This window comes from Kogia breviceps, chromosome 14, assembly GCF_026419965.1.
Source record: "Kogia breviceps isolate mKogBre1 chromosome 14, mKogBre1 haplotype 1, whole genome shotgun sequence".
NCBI classification, from domain to species: domain Eukaryota; kingdom Metazoa; phylum Chordata; class Mammalia; order Artiodactyla; family Physeteridae; genus Kogia; species Kogia breviceps.
In genome coordinates, this window is record NC_081323.1 from 86,327,142 (window position 1) to 86,345,507 (window position 18,366).

Here is an 18,366-nt window from a genome sequence, read left to right on the forward strand (position 1 = left end):
GCACCTCAGTCTTTGGCAGCACTGAGGGACTGCCAGACTTTTGAAAAACCAGTCTTGCTACGGATGATTTTTGACCTTTCCTAAATAAATTGTTTTTGAGCCTCACCTGAGTATCATTAGCAATCTGTTTCTAAGTTTTAAAAATAGATAAGAAATTTTTAGACCATGTAGACTATACTTATGAGTATGTATAATGATGTCTAACAGCCTGTTTCCCTGATGGTAAATTTGGGATGACATCACTACCAACCTTTAGAATTGAGAGTATCCGACAGCTAGTGAGGACTGAGTAGGTGAGATGATGGTGAGGATGACGGGCCGGTGAGGGTACAGAATATGCGCATCCGTAGCACATACTACGGGGAATCGACTTTCCTGCACTTTTATTGCGTTGTAGTTTATTTATTTTTAAAACTATTTTAATGAAAAATTTTAAGTAGATGCAGAAGAGAGAATAATTGTAATGAAGTCTTACGTGCCCCTCAGCCAGCTTTGATGTTTATGAGCTCCTGGCCAATTATACCTCCACCCACTTACTCCTCTCCCCACTCCCCATCATTTTAAAGCAAATCCAGGACTTTATACTTCATCTATAAATAGTTCAATGTGTATATTTAAAGAATTCATGTCTGAAAATTAAAAGCTTTTTATATTAAAAATCCAGTCAATGTGCAGATTTCCCTGGTTGTCGTACAATTTTTTTTAGCAGTTGGCTGTTGAAATCAACCTCCAAACAAGGTCTATGCTTTGCATTTGGTGGATATCTTGTAAGTTTTTTTTAATCTGTTAAATGCTGCCCCCCCCTTTTTTGTCCTTGCAATTTGTTTATCAAAGAAACCAAATCATATAGAGTTTCCCACATTCTGGGCTCTTTCTTTTAAAATGTCCCTTTCTCCCCTGTATTTCTGGTTAGCTGGTCATAAGAATCTTGATCAGATTCAGGTTTGATGTGTTGCTATTTATTCAGCTTCGGAAGTATACAGAGCCTTCTTTTTAAGTATTTGTTTCTTTTTCTAGCCCTAGGTGATGGTATTGCCCCTCCGCAAAAAGTTCTTTTCCCATCTGAGAAGATTTGTCTTAAGTGGCAGCAAACTCATAGAGTAGGAGCTGGGCTCCAGAATCTGGGCAATACCTGTTTTGCCAACGCAGCGCTGCAGTGTTTAACGTACACGCCACCTCTCGCCAACTACATGCTCTCACATGAACACTCCAAGACATGTAAGTGTTCTGGATTATGTTATGTGTGTAGTGTTATGGTATGCTAACCTACTTTCATTTTTTTTCTCTGAAATGAAAGTGAAGATTTAAGCCAAGAATTTGATCATCACTGAGGAATTGGTTTCTTCTTTTAGAAATCATGGAGGAAGACTCTTAAAGATTTACATTCAGGTTGCATAAAAAACATTTTGCATGTAATTTGACCTGTAGAATTATTTAAAAAGAAACGTATTTTATCAGCATTTGGCATTTCTGAAGCCCCTGCTGGCTTTCTACACTTGCTAAAAAATGTGACATAAATGTCTACTGCCAACAGCTTGGGACAAGCAGGGTTAAGAATCCCACTTCTCCTGGCATCCATCCTGGGTTGAACGCTTGATTCATTTACAGACTTCAAGCATTAGCGGAGAGGAGCCTCTTGTCACTGCTTCTCACCTCCTGGAAATTCATGCAGAACTTTCCTTTATTGTGTGAGAGCTCCACTTTCAACCCAGAGGGCAGGAAGTTAGTTAACACACGTTATGTCTTTAATTAGATGAGAGCCAACTCCGTGGTCAACTAGTGAAATTCAGAATTTAGAACATACCTGTTTTCTGAGGGTTTGACCTTCTGCATATAGTATTGTACATACTCTTCACCCTTTATAAATGAAATCTCCCTGTTCTTTGATCTACATTAATGTGTGTGTGTGTGTGTGTGTGTGTGTGTGTGTGTGTATGTTAGGGTGCTAGTCCTTCATTTATAGGGTGAAAAAAAAGCCCCTTGGTTTCTTTTTGAATAGCTCTTTTGTTTTTTTTGCGGCTTGTGGGATCTTAGTTCCCCCACCAGGGATTTATTTATCTATTTATTTATTTGGCTGTGCCGGGTCTTCGTTGCAGCGCGCGGGATCTTTGATCTTCATTGCGGCGTGTGGGTTCTTTAGTTGTGGCATGTGGGATCTTTAGTTGCAGCATGAGAACTCTTAGTTGCAGCATGAATGTGGGATCTAGTTCCCTGACCTGGGATCAAACCCGGGCCCCCTGCATTGGAAGCGTGGAGCCTTAGCCACTGGACCACCAGGGAAGTCCCCCGACTGGGGATTGAACCTGGGCCCTTGGCAGTGAAGGTGCCGAGTCCTAACCACTGGACCACCAGGGAATTCCCGAATAGTTTCTTACTTAATGGAGAATTCAGACTCACTCTTTTTAAACTTTATTCCCCCAAAGAGCAAAATAATGGTTTTAAAGAATTTGGAAAGTACAGAAAATTTTAAGGTAACCAAAAGAAAATCACCTAGAATCTCACCATCAAGAGGTGTTTCTTATGCCAGGGTTTCAAATTACAGAAGGTTCTGTTTGCCCTCATTTTCTTCTTTTTTAAGTCCATAATTCATTCCCCACAGACAGCTTTCCTATCACTTTTGCGCTTAATGAAAGTAGGATGTGGATGAAAACCCAGCACTGGCACCTGGACAGAGAGAGAGAGGATGGAGACAAAACGCAGACGCTCGGGGTGTCCAGAATTAGGTGCCTATCTTTTATAGGCCATTGCTAGTTTTCTCTTTCTCTCTTTTTTCTCAGCTTTATTGAGATGTTGTTGATAAACAATTAATTGCACGTTTAAAATACACAATTTGTTGCATTTTGACATTTGTGTATACCCATGAAACGATCACCGCAGTCTACATGTGGACATATTCATCACCCCCCTAAAGAGTCTCAGTGCTCCTTTGAAATCAGCCCCCCCCCACCCTTTCCTGTCCCTCATCCCCTCCACCCCGGGCAACCACTGATATGCTTTCTGTTTACTACAGATTAGTTTGTATTTTCTAGAATGTCTTATATGTGGAATTACACAGTATATATTTTTATATTGCCTGGCTTCTTTCACTCAGCACAATTATTTCAGCATTATTCCATGTTATTGCATGTATCAATAGTTAATTTTTATTGCTGAGTAGTATTTATTGTATGGACAGATGTACCACAGTTTGGTTCTCCATTCACCTATTGATGGACATTTGGGTGGTTTCCCATTTTGGGCCATCACAAATTAAGCTACTATGAGGACTTCCCTGGTGGCACAGTGGTTAAGAATCCACCTGCCAATGTAGGCGACACTGGTTCAATCCCTGGTCTGGGAAGATCCCACATGCCACGGAGCAGCTAAGCCTGTGCGTCACAACTACTGAGTCTGCGCTCTAGAGTCCATGAGCCACAACTACTGAGCCCACGTGCTGCAACTGCCGAAGCCCACGTGCCTAGAGCCCATGCTCCGCAACAAGAGAAGCCACCACAATGAGAAGCCCGTGCACTGCAATGACGAGTAGCCCCCGCTCGCCGCAACTAGAGAAAGCCTGCGTGCAGCAACGAAGACCCAACGCAGCCAAAAAAATAAAACAGAACAACAAATTAAGCTACCTTGAAGTCTTTGTAAGGACGTGTTTTCATTTCTTGTGGGTAAATATCTAGGAGAGGAATGGCTTGGTCCTATAGTATGTCTGTGCTTAACTTTAAGTTACTTCTAAGCTGTCTCCCAAAGGGATTGTGATATTTTACATTCCTACCAGCAGTGAATGAACCTTCCATTTGCTCCCTCTCTCCCCCAATACTTGGCGTAGTCAGTCTTTCCAATTTTAGCCACTCTTACAGGTATGTAGTATAGTAGTATCTTACTGTGGTTTTAATTTGCGTTTCCGTCATGAATAATGATATTGAACATCTCTCCATACGGTGCTTTGCCGTCTGTGTATTTGCTTTGCTCAAGCGCCTGCTCGTCTCTTTTGCCTGGTTTAAAATTGGGTAGTTTTCTTATCGTTGAGCTTTGACAGTTCTTTATGTATTCTGGATAGAAGCCCTTTATCAGATATGTAACTTGCAAATGTTTCCCAATCTGGAGAAGATAGTCTCCTCACACTGTCTTTCAAAGAGCATGTTTTTAGCTTTGAAGAATACTACTTCATTAATTTTCCATTTTTATCATCTGTGCTTTGGGTGTTGTATTTAAGAAATCTGCCTAACCAGAGGTTGCAAAGATTTTCCCTTTATTTTTTTAGCAGTTTTATACTTTTCGTTTTTATATTTAGGTCAGTGATACATTTTGAGTTAATTTTTATTTGTGGTGTGAAGAATCGATTAAAGTTCATGTTTTTCAATATGGATATCCACTTGTTCCAGCACTATTTGTTCAAAAGATAGCCCTTTCTCTACTGAATTATTTTTGTACCTTTGTCAAAAATCGATTGATCATATACATATGGATCTATTTCTGGACTCTTGTTTTGTTACACTGATCCACTATCTGTCTTGACCCCATGACACAGTGCCTTGTTACTATATATTTTAAAGTTTTGAAGTCAGGTAACTTTTCCAACTTGGTTCTCCTTTTTCAAAGTTGTTTTTGCCATTCTTGGTCCTTTGCATTTCCAAATGAATTTTGAAATCAGTTTGTCAATTTCTACAAAAAAGCTTCCTGAGATTTTGATTAGGATTGTGTTGAATCTGTAAATCAGTTTGGGACGAGTGACATCCAAACAGTATTGGCTTCTGACCCACAAACTAGGTATTTATTTAGGTTATATTCAGTTTTTCTTCACTGTGTTGCTTAGTTTTCAGTATACAAGTACAATGTGTACATTTTAAAATCCGATATATCCCTAAGTATTTCATATTTTTGAAAGCTATTATAAATGGTAATATTTTTTGAATTTTGATTTTTGATTGTTTATTGCTAGAATATAGAAATGCAGTTGAACTTTGTTTATTGATCTTGTATCCTACAACTTTGCTAAGCTCCTTAATTCTAGGTTTTTTTTTTAAAATACAATTACTTGATTGATTGCCCTTGTGATTACTTAGAGGCATGTTTTTAGTTAAGAGATGATTGGGGATTTTTCGGAAATTGTCCTGTTACTGATTACTACTTTAATTCCATTGTGGTCAGAGAAGATACTTTTATTGTTTGAATCCTTTGAAACTTGAGACTTGTTTTATGCACCATGGTCTAGCTTGTTAAATATTCCACGTGTACTTAATAAGGATGTGTATTCTGCTGTGTTGGTTGGAGTTTCTATAAATGTTGATTATGTTTAGTTACTTGATAATGTTGTTGAGGTTGTCTTTTATGTCCTTTTACTGCTTTTCTGTCCACTTGTCCTATCAAATTTTGAGAGAGGTATGTTGAAATAAGATAAATTTTTGAATTTGTTTCTTCATTCTGTTCTATCAGTTTTGCTTCATGTATTGTGAAACTCTGTCACTTAAGGTTATTATGACCTCTTGGTGAACTGACCTATTTATAACTTCTGAAATGACCCTCTTTATCCCAAATAATATGCTTTACTCTGAAATCTGCTTTGTTTGAAATAGAGCCACTCCAGTTTTCTTATTAATGTTAGCATGGTATATCTTTTTCCATCTTTTAACTTTTAACCTATTTGTGTTTATATTTAAAGTGGATTTCTTGTAAACAGCCTATAGTTTGTTCTTGTTTCTTAATCCAGTCTTACAGTCTCTGCCTTTTAAAATATAAATCATTTATATTTAATGAGAGTATTGATATGATTGGTTTTACATTTACCATCTTGCTATTTGTTTTCTAATTGTCCTGTATTCTTTGTTCCCTTTTTCATTGTTTGCTGCCTTCTTTTGGAATGAGTAATTTTATATTTCCTCTCCTTTATTGGCATATTTTCTCTAACTTTGTCTTCTCTTTTTAGTGGTTGCTTTTGGGTTTAGCATACATTTTTAACTTACCATAGCTTACATTGAGATACTATTCCCTTTCTTGTGTAGTATAAGGACTTTATGACAATATACTTTCATGGTCTCTCTCTAGGCATTTGTGCTATTGTTGTCAAACATTTTATTTTTACTTAATTTGTATCCACATAATATATTGTATTATTTTGCTTTAAATAAAATTTAAAAGTTTTATTTTAAGTAGTTTGTTAAGGTTTCTTTACCAGTCTTTTATATTTACTTACTCTTTTATCATTTCCACTGCTTTTAATTCCTTTGTGTAGATTCAGACATCCATCTGGTATTTTTTTATATGCCTGGAGGAGTTCCTTTAACTTTTCTTGCAGGTGACAAACTCTGTTTTTTTTTGTTTGTTTGTTTGTTTTAATAAATTTATTTATTTATTTATATTTGGCTGCGTTGGGTCTTCATTGCTGCGTGCGGGCTTTAGTTGCGGTGAGCAGGGGCTACTCTTCCTTGCGGTGCAAGGGCTTCTCATTGTGGTGGCCTCTCTTGTTGCAGAGCACGGGCTCTAGGTGCATGGGCTTCAGTAGTTGTGTCACGCAGGCTCAGTAGTTGTGGCTCACAGGCTCTAGGGCACAGGCTCAGTAGTTGTGGTGCACGGGCTCAGTTGCTCCACAGCACGTGGGATCTTCCCGGACCAGGGCTCGAACCCATGTCCCCTGCATTGGCAGGTGGATTCTTAACCACTGCTCCACCAGGGAAGCCCCAAACTCTGTTTTTTGGTTTTTGTTTTATTTATTTGTTTGTTTTTTATCCTTGGTCTGAAATATCTTTATTTTGCCTTTTTTGAAGCTAAACTTTATTTTGAGGTAATTTTAGATGTACTTTCAGTTGTAAGAAATCACACAGAGGCATCTTATGTACCCTCACCCAGTTTCCCCCAGTGGTGACGCTGTAGTTTAGTCTTACAGCCAGGATATTGCTATCGATACAGTCAAGGTACAGAACATTCCCATCACTAAGGATCATGTTTCCCTTTTATAGCCAAGCCCACTTCCCTCGTGCCTCCACCTCCTCCTTAATCCCTGGCAACTACTAGTTATCACTTCTATTATTTTGTCATTTCAAGAATGTTACATATATTGAATTATATAGTAGGGATTGGCTTTTTCACTCAGCATAAGTCTCTGGATATTCATTCACTTTGTTGTGTATATTAATAATTTGTTCCTTTTTATTGCTGACTAGTATTCCATGATATGGATGGACCACAATTTGTTTAACCACTCATCCATTAAAGGACATCTGGGTTGTTTCCAGTTTCTGGATATTATGAATAGAGCTGCTGTAAACATTAGTGTGTAGAGCATATGTGTGAACACAAGTCTTTATTTCTCTGGAATAAATGCCCAGAACTACAGTTGCTGGGTCATAAGGTAGTTGCATGTTTAGTTTTGTAAGAAATTGCCAAATAGTTTTCCAGAGTGGCTGACCAGTTTACATTTCCACCAGCAGTGTATTGAGTTCCAGTTGCTCTGCATTGTTGCCAGCATTTGGTGTTTCACTATTTTTCATTTTAGCTGTACGGTAATGATGAGTATACAGTGATATCTCATTGTAGTTTTAATTTGCATTTCCCTAGTGTCTAAAGGTCTTAAACTTCTCTCCATGTGTTTATTTACCATCTGTATATATCCTCTTTGGAAAATATCTCTTTGTGTCTTTTGTTCATTTTCTATTGTGTTCTTTGTTTTTATATTGTTGTTTTGTTCTTTATATATTCTAGATATTAGGTCTTTTTCGGATGTATATTTCCAACATTTCCTGCCAGTTTGAAGCTTGTCTTTTCATCCCCTTAACAGGGTCTTTCACAGAGCAAAAGTTTTAAATTTTGGTGAAGTCCAGTTTTTCCTTTTATAGATTGTGCTTTTTGCTGTCAAGTATAAGATCTCTTTGCATAGCCCTTGATCCTAAAGATTTTCTACTTTTTTTCTACAAGTTTTATAGTCTTACATTCAGGTATGTGATCCATCTTACATTAATTTTTGTATAGCATGAGGTTTAGTTTTTCTGTCTGTGGATGTCCAGTTGCTCTAGCACCATTTGTTTAAAAGGCTATCTTTGCTTCATTGAATTGCTTTGGCACTTTTGTAAAAAATCACTTGGGTGTATTTGTGTGGGTCTATCTCTGGGTCTGCTATTCTGTTCTGTTAAGGTATGTATCTGTCCCACAACACGGCTGGTCTTTGTTATTGTAGCTGTGTAATCTTGATATCAGGTAGAGTGAGTCCATCCACTTATTCTTTTTCAAAATTGTTTTTTTCTATTCTGGTTCCTTTGTCTTTCCATATAAATTACAGAATAATCTTGTCTATATGTACAAAAAAATCTTGTTGGGATTTTAATGGAAATTTTGTTAAACTTGTATCTCAGTTTGGGGAGAATTGACATCTTTACTATGCTGACATTTCCAGTCTGTGGGTGTGGTATGTCTCTCCATTTACTTAGATCTTCTTTACTTTGTTTCATCAGTGTTGTGTAGTTATCAGCATGTTTTGTTTTGTTAGATATACACCTAATCCTTTTATTTTTTTGAGGAATTATAAGCATCATTATATTTTTAATTTTGGTGTTCACATTTTTATTGCTGTTATATAAAAATACATTTGATTTTTGTATATTGACCTTACTGACTTCACTTAATATTTCTAGGCTTTTTTGGGGGAATGAGGAGTCTCTGTATTTTTCTATGTTGAGAATCATGTCATATGCAGATAGGGACATTTTTACTTACTCCTTGCTGATCTGTATCCTTTTTTCCCTTTTCTTGCCTTATTTCACTGGCTAGAACTTCTAGCAATATGTTGAATAAGAATGATCAGAGCTGACATCCTTGCCTCATTTCTGATCTTAGGGGAAAAACATTCAGTTTGATGTTAGCTGTAGTTTTTTGGTCTATCCTTTTTATCATGTCAAGGAAGTTCCCCTCTATTTCTTTCTTTTTTTTTTGCTTTCCTCTTGTATTTCTGTTTTACTGATTCCTGCTTTTTATCTGAATGAGTGTTGATTTTTGTTAATAGCTTTTTCTGTGTCAAATTGATATGATTATGTGAATTTTTTCTTCAGCTTATTAATATAGTGGATTATACTGGCAGATTTTCCAATACTGAGTCATCTTTGTATTTCTGGAATAAACTCCGTTTGGTCATGATGTTTATTTTTATATTTTGCTGACTTTTTGTCAAGGATTTTTACATGTGTTCATGAGATGTGTCAGTCTGTAATCTTCTGTTTTTGTACCACCTTTGTTTGGTTTTGTTATCAGGGTAATACTAGCTTTATAAAATGAATTTGGGATATGTTAACTCCTGTTTTTCGGAAGAGATTGTGCAGAATTTATGTAAATTCTTACTTAGTGTAGAATCCATCAGTGAAACTATCTTGGCCTGGAGATTTCTTTTCTGGGAGTTTTAAAATTGCAAATTTAATTTCCTTAATAAGGATAGGGCTATTCCAATTATTTTATATTGGGTGGGTTGTGGTAGTTCACTTCTTTTGAGGAATTGGCCCATTTTTCCAAAGTTGTCAAATTTATGTGTGTGAAGTTATTTATAGTATTCCCTTGTTATCCTTTTGATGTCTGCAGGGTTGATATCCTTGTTTTTGCTTCTGATATTGGTATTACTATAAATTTCCCTTTCAACACTGCTTTAGCTGTGTCCCAAAACTTTTGTGTTTTGTTTTGTTTTGTTTTGTTTTTCAGTACGCAGGCCTCTCACTGTTGTGGCCTCTCCCGTTGCGGAGCACAGGCTCCGGACGTGCAGGTTGCACTCACGGGCCCAGCCGCTCCACGGCATGTGGGATCCTCCCGGACCGGGGCACGAACCCATGTCCCCTGAATCGGCAGGCGGGCTCTCAACCACTGCGCCACCAGGGAAGCCCCCCAAAACTTTTAAATTAATTAATTAATTAATTGTTTTTGGTTGCGTTGGGTCTTTGTTGCTGCACACGGGCTTTCTCTAGTTGTGGTGAGTGGGGCTACTCTTTGTTGCAGTGTGCGGACTTCTCATTGCAGTGGCTTGTGTTTTTTGTGGATCACAGGCTCTAGGCACACGGGCTTCAGTAGTTGTGGCTCGTGGGCTCTAGAGCGCAAGCTCAGTAGTTGTGGAGCACAGGCTTAGTTGCTCCGCAGCATGTGGGATCTTCCCGGACCAGGGCTCAAACCCATGTCCCCTGCATTGGCAGGCAGAGTCTTAACCGCTGCGCCACTAGGAAAGTTCCTGTGTCTCCAAACTTTTGTAATGTTGTCTTCTTATTTTTATTCAGTTCAATATATTTTTTAGTTTCCCTTGAGACTTACCCTTTGAACCATGGGTTATTTAGAAGTGTGTTACTTAGTTTTCAGGTATTTATAGACTTTCTTGTTATCTCTCTCTCTCACTGATTTCTAGTATTTTCCATTGTGGTCAGAGAACACACTTTATTAATGATTTCAGTTGTCATATTTTTTGAGGTTTGTTTGTGGCCCAGGATATAGTCTGTCTTGGTATATGTGCTGTGAGCACTTGAAACAAATGTGTTGTTGGGTGGAGTGTTCTATAAATGTTGATCAGATCTCATTGGCTGTTGGTGTTGTTGACTTCTTCTGTATCCTTGCTGATTTTCTGTTTTAATTGTTCAATCAATTGTTGACAGAAGGATATTGAGGTTTCCAGCTCTAATTGTGGATTTCTGTGTGTCCGTTTTCAGTCCTATCAGAGTTCAGTTCATGTATTTTGCAGCTTTGTTGTTTGGTACAAACATATTTGAGATTGCTTTGTCTTTTTGATGGACTGATCCTTTATATAATCTCCCTTTCTCTGATAGTTTTCTTTGCTCTGGAGTCTACTTTATCTGCTATTAATATAACCATTCCTGCTTTCTTTGGGTTAATGTTTGCATGACATGTTTTTCCATCATTTTTCTTTCAGCCTGCTTGTATCATTACATTTGAAGTGAGTTTCTTATAGGCAGCATATAGTTGAATCATGTTTTAAAATCTGCTTTGTTAATTTAAGTCTTTAAATTGGTGTAATGTTTATTGATATTTAAGGTGGTGGTTGATATATTAGGACTTAAGTTTGCCATTTTGTTTTTGTTTTCTGTTTTTCATTTCTGTTTTCTTATCTCTGCCTTCCTGTGGGTTATTTGAATATTTAAAAATTTGTGTTTTTTTTATGTTTTTGAGTGTATCTCTTTATACAGTGTTTTTAGAGGTTGCTCTAGGTTTGCATTATTTATACATAACTTTTCACAGTCTACTGATGTTGCCATTTTACCAGTTCAAGGGAAGTGTAGAAACTTTACCTTCTATCTCCTTTACTCTTCCCTAGTTATCATGTAATTAAATATTTCCTTGCAAACATTTGGAACCACATCAGACAGTGTTATAATTTTTATTTCAACTATCACATAATTTAGAAAACTCAAGAGAAGGAAAGCCTATTGTATTTGTCTGTATTTTTGATTACCATGTTTTTTTCTTCCTTCTTGATGTTCCAGGGTTCCTTTTTTAAAAAAATTACTTCTTTTTTGTTTAGAGAACTTCCTTAAGTCCATTCTTTTAGGCTAAATCTACTGGCAACAAATTCTCCTCGTTTTGCTTCATCTGAGAATGTCTTAATTTCACCTTAATTCCTGAAGGACATTTTCACTGGGTATAGGATTCTGGGTTGACAGTCCTTTTCTTTCAGCAGTTGAAAATTATTCTGCTACTTCCTTTGTCCTCCATAGTTTTTGATGTGAAATCCATTGCCATTCAAATAGTTTTTCTCTTATAGGTAAGGTGTTGTTTTTTTCCCCACTACTTCCAAGATTTTTTCGATGTCTTTAGTTTTCATAAGTTTAATTATGATGTGTCTTGGCATAAATATCTTTGTTCTTTTTCCTGTTTGATGTTTGCTGTGCTTCTTGAATCTATAGAATCATATCTTTTGCCAAATTTGGGAAAATTTCAGCCTTCATTTCTTATAATACTTTCAACCCAGCCTTCTCTCTCCTCTCCTTCTGGGATTCTGATAGCATGTGTTTAGATATTTTGTTAAAGTCCTGAAGGTCCCTGAGGCTCTGTTCATTTTTCTTTCCCAGTCTGTTCTTTCTGTATTGTTCAGAGTAGGTAATTTCTGTTGTTCTGTGTTCATGTTTACTGATTCTTTCCTCTGTCAGTTCCATTCTTCCACTTAGCTCATCCACTGAGCTGCTTATTTCAGTTACTGTGTTTTTCATTTCTAAAATTTCCATTTGGTTCTTTATATCTTCTATTTGTTGAGTTTTTCTATATTGTTTTATTTGTTTCTAGTATGTTCATAACTACCTGTTGAGGCATTTTTGTCATGGCTGCTTTAAAACTTCTGTTAGATAATTCTAACATATCTACTATCTTAGTGTTGGCATCTATTTTTTCATTGTCATTTTTCACTGAGTGAGAAATTCTTGGTTCTTAGTATGATGAGTGGTGTTCACTTGAAACCTGGACATTTTTGTGTTACATTATAAGGTGTTGAATCTTATCTAATATGTGTTTTAGCTGGCTTTCTCTGACACCATTCTGGCAAAGGAAGAAATATTAGGTGGAGATAGAAGTCCACGTTCCCCACGCAGTCTCTTGACACCTAGGGTGGGGTTTGGGACTCCATGTTATTGCTGGGCGGGGGTAGGACTTTCTGCTCCCCACATGATGTCCCTTGACACAGCAGTGGCTTTTTACCACTGGGTGATAGTGAAAGTCCTGATTCTGACATTACCCACTGGGGAGTTTGAGCGTTGTTTTCTTTCTTTCTTTTCTCTCTCTCTTCCTTTTTTTCTTTCTCTTGCTCTCTCTCTCTTGAGGTATAATTGATTTACAATATGATATGTTACAGTTGTACAGTATAGTGATTCACAATTTTTAAAGGTTATGCTCCATTTATTTTATTTTATTTATCTATTTATTTTTTGTGGTACGTGGGCCTCTCACTGTTGTGGCCTCTCCTGTTGTGGAGCACAGGCTCCGGACACACAGACTCAGTGGCCATGGCTCACGCGTCCAGCCGCTCCGCGGCATGTGGGATCCTCCTGGACCAGGGCATGAACCCATGTCCCCTGCATCGGGAGGCAGACTCTCAACCACTGCGCCACCAGGGAAGCCCTCCATTTATGATTATTATAAAATACTGGCTATATTCCCTGTGTTGTATACTATATCCTTGTAGCTTATTTTATACATAATAGTTTGTACTTCTTAATCCCCTACTCCTTTCATGCCCCTCCCCCTTCTCTATCCCCACTGATAACCACCGGTTTATTCTCTGCATCTGTGAATCTGTTACTTTTTTGTTATATTCACTAGTTTGTTGTATTTTTTAGATTTCATGTGTAAGTGTTATCATACAGCATTTGTCTTTCTCTGTTTGATTTATTTAACTTAGCATAATATGGAGGGATGCTTCTTTATTACTGGGTTTGTGGGTGGAAGTCCAGGCTCTTCATTTGATCGTCACTGACATTGTGGGACAGAGGTGTGGTTTGTTATCACTCAGCATGGATGAAAGTTCCCATTCCTAATTTACCTTTTCTAACACTACCCCCGTGGGTAGGTTGGGATGCTTCATTAAAGCCTGGTAAGTGGAAGACTAGGCTCCTCACTTGGCCATGGGTAGGTGTGGCACCACAGTTTTTCTGTGTGTTTGACTAGGATAAAGCAGTTTTTGTAAGTTTTCTGTCTTGCTAGGCTGCCCCTTTCCTGGTCCTTTGGCTAGAGATAGCAGGCTTTCATTGTGGCTTTGTTTCCTCCATTTGTTGGTGTTTCCAGGTCATTGGCTTCTTCAGCTCCAAGTCTGGAATATATGAAGCACAAAGAAATCCGAGGGAACTCACTGCCATGTCATTCCTTGGGTTCTGAAATTGCTAGCTTGTCTTTCACAGCTTTCTTATCTTTGCTTCATATACAATGTCCAGGATTTTTTGTTGTGCCTAGTGGGAGGAGTAGGGAAAGGTACCGCTAATCCATCTTCCAAGAAGTGGAAGGTCTCATCTTTGGTTTTGAAAGATGTTTTCATGGGGTATGGAATTCTCTGTTGACATTTTTCTTTTAATACTTGACAGGTGTTACTCCACTGTCTTCTGTCTTGCATTGTTTCTGACAAGAAGTCTGTTGTCAGTTTTACCTTTGTTCCTATATACATAATGTTTTATTTCTAACTGCTTTAAAATTTTTCTTTTTATCACAGTTTTAAGTAGTCTTTTGTTTGGGGTTTGTTGAGGTTGTTATATCTGTTAATTTACTGTTTCAGATTTGTATACCTTTCAGTCATTTAAAAAAACTATTATAATTAACATAAGGTTAATTTCTTTAGTGTACAGTCCTATTAATTTTGGGGGGGGGTCAGTTTTACGAATTTTAATACAGGTATAGGTTCATGTAAACCACCACCTCAGTCAGAATACACAACTGTTTCATCACTCTAAGAAAACTTCCTTGTGCTATCCCTTTGTATACAATCATTATTTCTTAAAATATTTGTTCTGTCTCTTCACCTTCAGGCTCCAATTTCATGTACATTAGGGACAACTTGAAGTAGTCCCACAGGTCACTGATATGCTTATTTTTTGTTGTTGTTATTTTGAGAGGTTTTTGGGGTTTTTTTTTGAGGTTTGTGTGTGTGTGTTTCATTACAGATAACTTCCGTTGCTAAGTCTTCAAGTTCACTAATCTTTTCTTCTTTTGTTTCTAATCTGTTATTAATTTCACCTGGTGTGTTTTTCATCTCAGAGATTCTACTTTTCAGAGGTAAAGTAGATTTGGCTCTATTTCCATGTCTCTCCTTAACATGCTCTTTTTTCTACCTCGAGCATAGAAATTATATATATATATATATATATATATATATATATATGTATTTTTTAAATGTCTTTTTAATGTCATTTTTGAGTTTTATATCTGTGTTATTTTCAGGTCTGTTTCTGTTCATTTGCTCCTTGTTATTGGTCATTTCTGATCTTTCCATGCCTCATCTTTTTTTTTGGCAGTACTTGGGCCTCTCACTGCTGTGGCCTCTCCCGTTGCGGAGCACAGGCTCCAGATGCTCAGGCTCAGCAGCCATGGCTCATGGGCCTAGCCACTCCGTGGCATGTGGGATCTTCCCGGACTGGGGTATGAACCTGTGTCCCCTGCATCGGCAGGCAGACTCTCAACCACTGCACCACCAGGGAAGCCCCATGCCTAATCTTTGAGTATATAACTCCGTTGTACTGTTCAATTAGAATTTTATGTTGTTGGGTGCTGGATTTTCTTTTTATTCCTATAAATATTTTTGAGCTTTATTCTGGGACACAGTTATGTTAATGGGAAATAGTCTAGGACTTTCCTGGTGGTGCAGTGGTTAAGAATCCACCTGCCAATGCAGGGGACATGGGTTGGAGCCTTGGTCCAGGAAGATCCCACGTGCCACGGAACAACTAAGCCTGCGTGCCACAACTAGTGGGCCTGCGCTCTAGAGCCCACGAGCCACAACTACTGAACCCACATGCTGCAACTACTGAAGCCCATGTGCCTAGAGCTTGTGCTCCGCAACAAGAAAAGCCACCACAATGAGAAGCCTGTGCACTGCAAAAAAGAGCAGTCCCCACTCGCTGCAACTAGAGAAAGCTCACGCGCAGTAACGAAGACTCAACGCAGCCAAATAAATAAATAAACAAATAAATAAATTTTTTTTTTTTAAAAAAAGGAGGGCTTCCCTGGTGGCACAGTGGTTAAGAATCTGCCTGCCAATGCAGGGGACACAGGTTCAAGCCCTGGTCTGGGAAGATCCCACATGCCGCGGAGCAACTAAGTCCATGCGACACAACTACTGAGCCTGCGCTTTAGAGCCTGTGAGCCACAACTACTGAAACCCACATGTCTAGAGCCCGTGCTCTGCAATAAGAGAAGCCACCACAATGAGAAGCCCGTGCACTGCACCGAAGAGTAGCCCCTGCTCGCCGCAACTAGTGAAAGGCTGTGTGCAGCAACAAACACCCGATGTAGCCAAAAATAAGTAAAAATAAAATAAATAAATAAATTTTTAAAGAAGGAAATAGTCTGGACCTTTTGAGGCTTTTAAAGCTTTGTTAGGCAGGTCTGAGCAGCCTTTAGTTTTAGGCAGTTTCTTGACTTCAGTGTAATTGACATTTAGGACCAGTTAATTCTTTATTGTAGGGGCTGTCCTGTATTTATTGTAGGATGTTGAACAGCATTTGTGGGCTCTACCCACAAGATGCCAGGAGCACCATTTAGTCATGAGCTAAGAGTGGTTTTCATTTTTTAAAAAAGTTGTTAAAAATAAATGCAGCAGAGACCCCTGTATGTGGCCAAGAAAGGCAGAATACTTAGAGAGATTTTGAACCCCTTGTACAGGAGACATTCCGTTACTGTTTGAGACAAATGGTAGTATAAGAAAAGAAATTCTTATTTCTTCAGTATAGACAATAGTTAAGAGCAGAGGCTTTGAAATTAGAAGGGTATGATTTGAGTCCAATTATGTGTCTGCCCCTTAATAACTATTTGACTTAGGGCAAATTTTTAACTCTCTGAGCCTCAGTTTCCTTTTTTGTAAAGTAGAGCCAGTATATACTTATCACTTAGGTTTGTTGGAGAATTAAATGAAAATGAATAAAAGTATATGGCTCAGGGCTTCCCTGGTGGTGCAGTGGTTGAGAATCTGCCTGCTGATGCAGGGGACATGGGTTCGAATCCTGGTCTGGGAGGATCCCACATGCTGCGGAGCAGCTGGGCCCGTGAGCCACAACTACTGAGCCAAGAGAGGCCTCAACAGTGAGAGGCCCGCGCACCGCGATGAAGAGTGGCCCCCGCTCGCCGCAACTAGAGAAAGCCCTCGCACAGAAACGAAGACCCAACACAGCCCAAAATAAATAAATAATAAATAAATAAATTTTTCAAAAAAGTATATAGCTCAATACATGACACATAGTAACTATTATTCTTTTTTTAAAAAATATTTATTTATTTGGTTGTGCTGGGTCTTAGTTGCAGCTTGCCAGCTCCTTAGTTGCAGCTTGAAGGCTCTTTAGTTGAGGATCGAGGGTTCCTTAGTTGTGGCCTGCGGGCTCCTTAGTTGTGGCATGCGATCTCTTAGTTGTGGCATGCGAACTCTTAGTTGCGGCATGCAGGTGGGATCTAGTTCCCTGGCCAGGGATCAAACCCAGGCCCCCTGTATTGGGAGTGTGGAGTCTTAGTCACTGCACCACCAGGGAAGTCCTGTAACTGTTATTCTTATTTCAGGAGTGTGCCCGTTATTTATAATACCCCTATATATAGAGAGAGAGTCATATTTTGCTAATTTGGAGGATTATCATCTGTTATCTTTCAGGTCACGCAGAAGGATTTTGTATGATGTGTACAATGCAAGCACATATTACCCAGGCACTCAGTAATCCTGGGGACGTTATTAAACCGATGTTTGTCATTAATGAGATGAGGCGTAAGTATCCTCTATAGTAGTTTATATTAGTATTTGTTAGCTAATTGGTCTTAATGGTCTAACTGGTAAATGATGAGCTCCTTGTGTATTACAACTAACAGTTTATCGTATATGTATATGTCTTTAATGAATAACAGGTTTTTAGTAAACTTTTTACTATATAAACACATTTTGAAACCTAAAGTAAAAGATGACAATATAGTAAAGAAGGTGGTATTCGGTTTAATATATAAACACATTAAAATTTTTTTAAAACTCAATTTGTTAATAAAATCATTGATAAGCTTTACAGTGTTTTTCTCAGATATTTGGATTTCTATGCTAATACTAACTCTAATATTGTCCCGCAGGTTGCTTTAGTTTTCAATTAGTTTTAATTCAGTGAATGAGTATTACACTGTACATACATGATGGGAATTATCAAAATAAAGTTAATTATACTTTTAAAGAAAATTTTGTACTCATAACTTAGCAAATTTGTGGATAAATTTCACTTTTTCTATACAATTTTTAAATGACTTTAAAATTTCCTCTTGAGTTGTAATGATCCTGATAGGTCACATGAAATATTTTTGTGCACTTTCTGCATGTTTTTTGTAATAAGCTTTTACATCATCTTAATTAACTGAGTTGGAATAAAAAATGCTTGCAAATAAAACAAAAACCTAACTCTTAATCTGGTATCTAGCTGGGTCATTATAGGGGTGGATAATTACACAGTGACAATTTATAATTTTTTTGCCGAAAAAGCTGCTGAAGATAAAGAGGTGTTATATCGGCCCTCGGTAGTATTAACGGGCCAGAGTAGACAATGCAAAAATTTTTTAAACATTGTAGGATCCTGGCAGAATTTTAGCCAGGGGTGATTTTGTTTGTTTAATTACGTGTATATAGTACACACACACACACACACACACACACACACACACACACACACACACACACACGGCAGGCATGTCTAATATTTTTAA

General features: G+C 37.9%; 1 protein-coding gene across 2 annotated transcripts in view; it reads left to right on the plus strand.

Moving 5' to 3' along the window:
• USP42 (ubiquitin specific peptidase 42) overlaps positions 1–18,366 on the plus strand; it is a 42,752-nt gene that overhangs the window by 5,838 nt on the left and 18,548 nt on the right. For both annotated transcript variants that reach the window (XM_067012373.1, XM_067012374.1), the window contains exons 3-4: positions 1,018–1,218; positions 17,285–17,395. In XM_067012373.1, the coding sequence (XP_066868474.1) occupies positions 1,018–1,218; positions 17,285–17,395 (312 nt within the window). The remainder of the gene's footprint in view (positions 1–1,017; positions 1,219–17,284; positions 17,396–18,366) is intronic.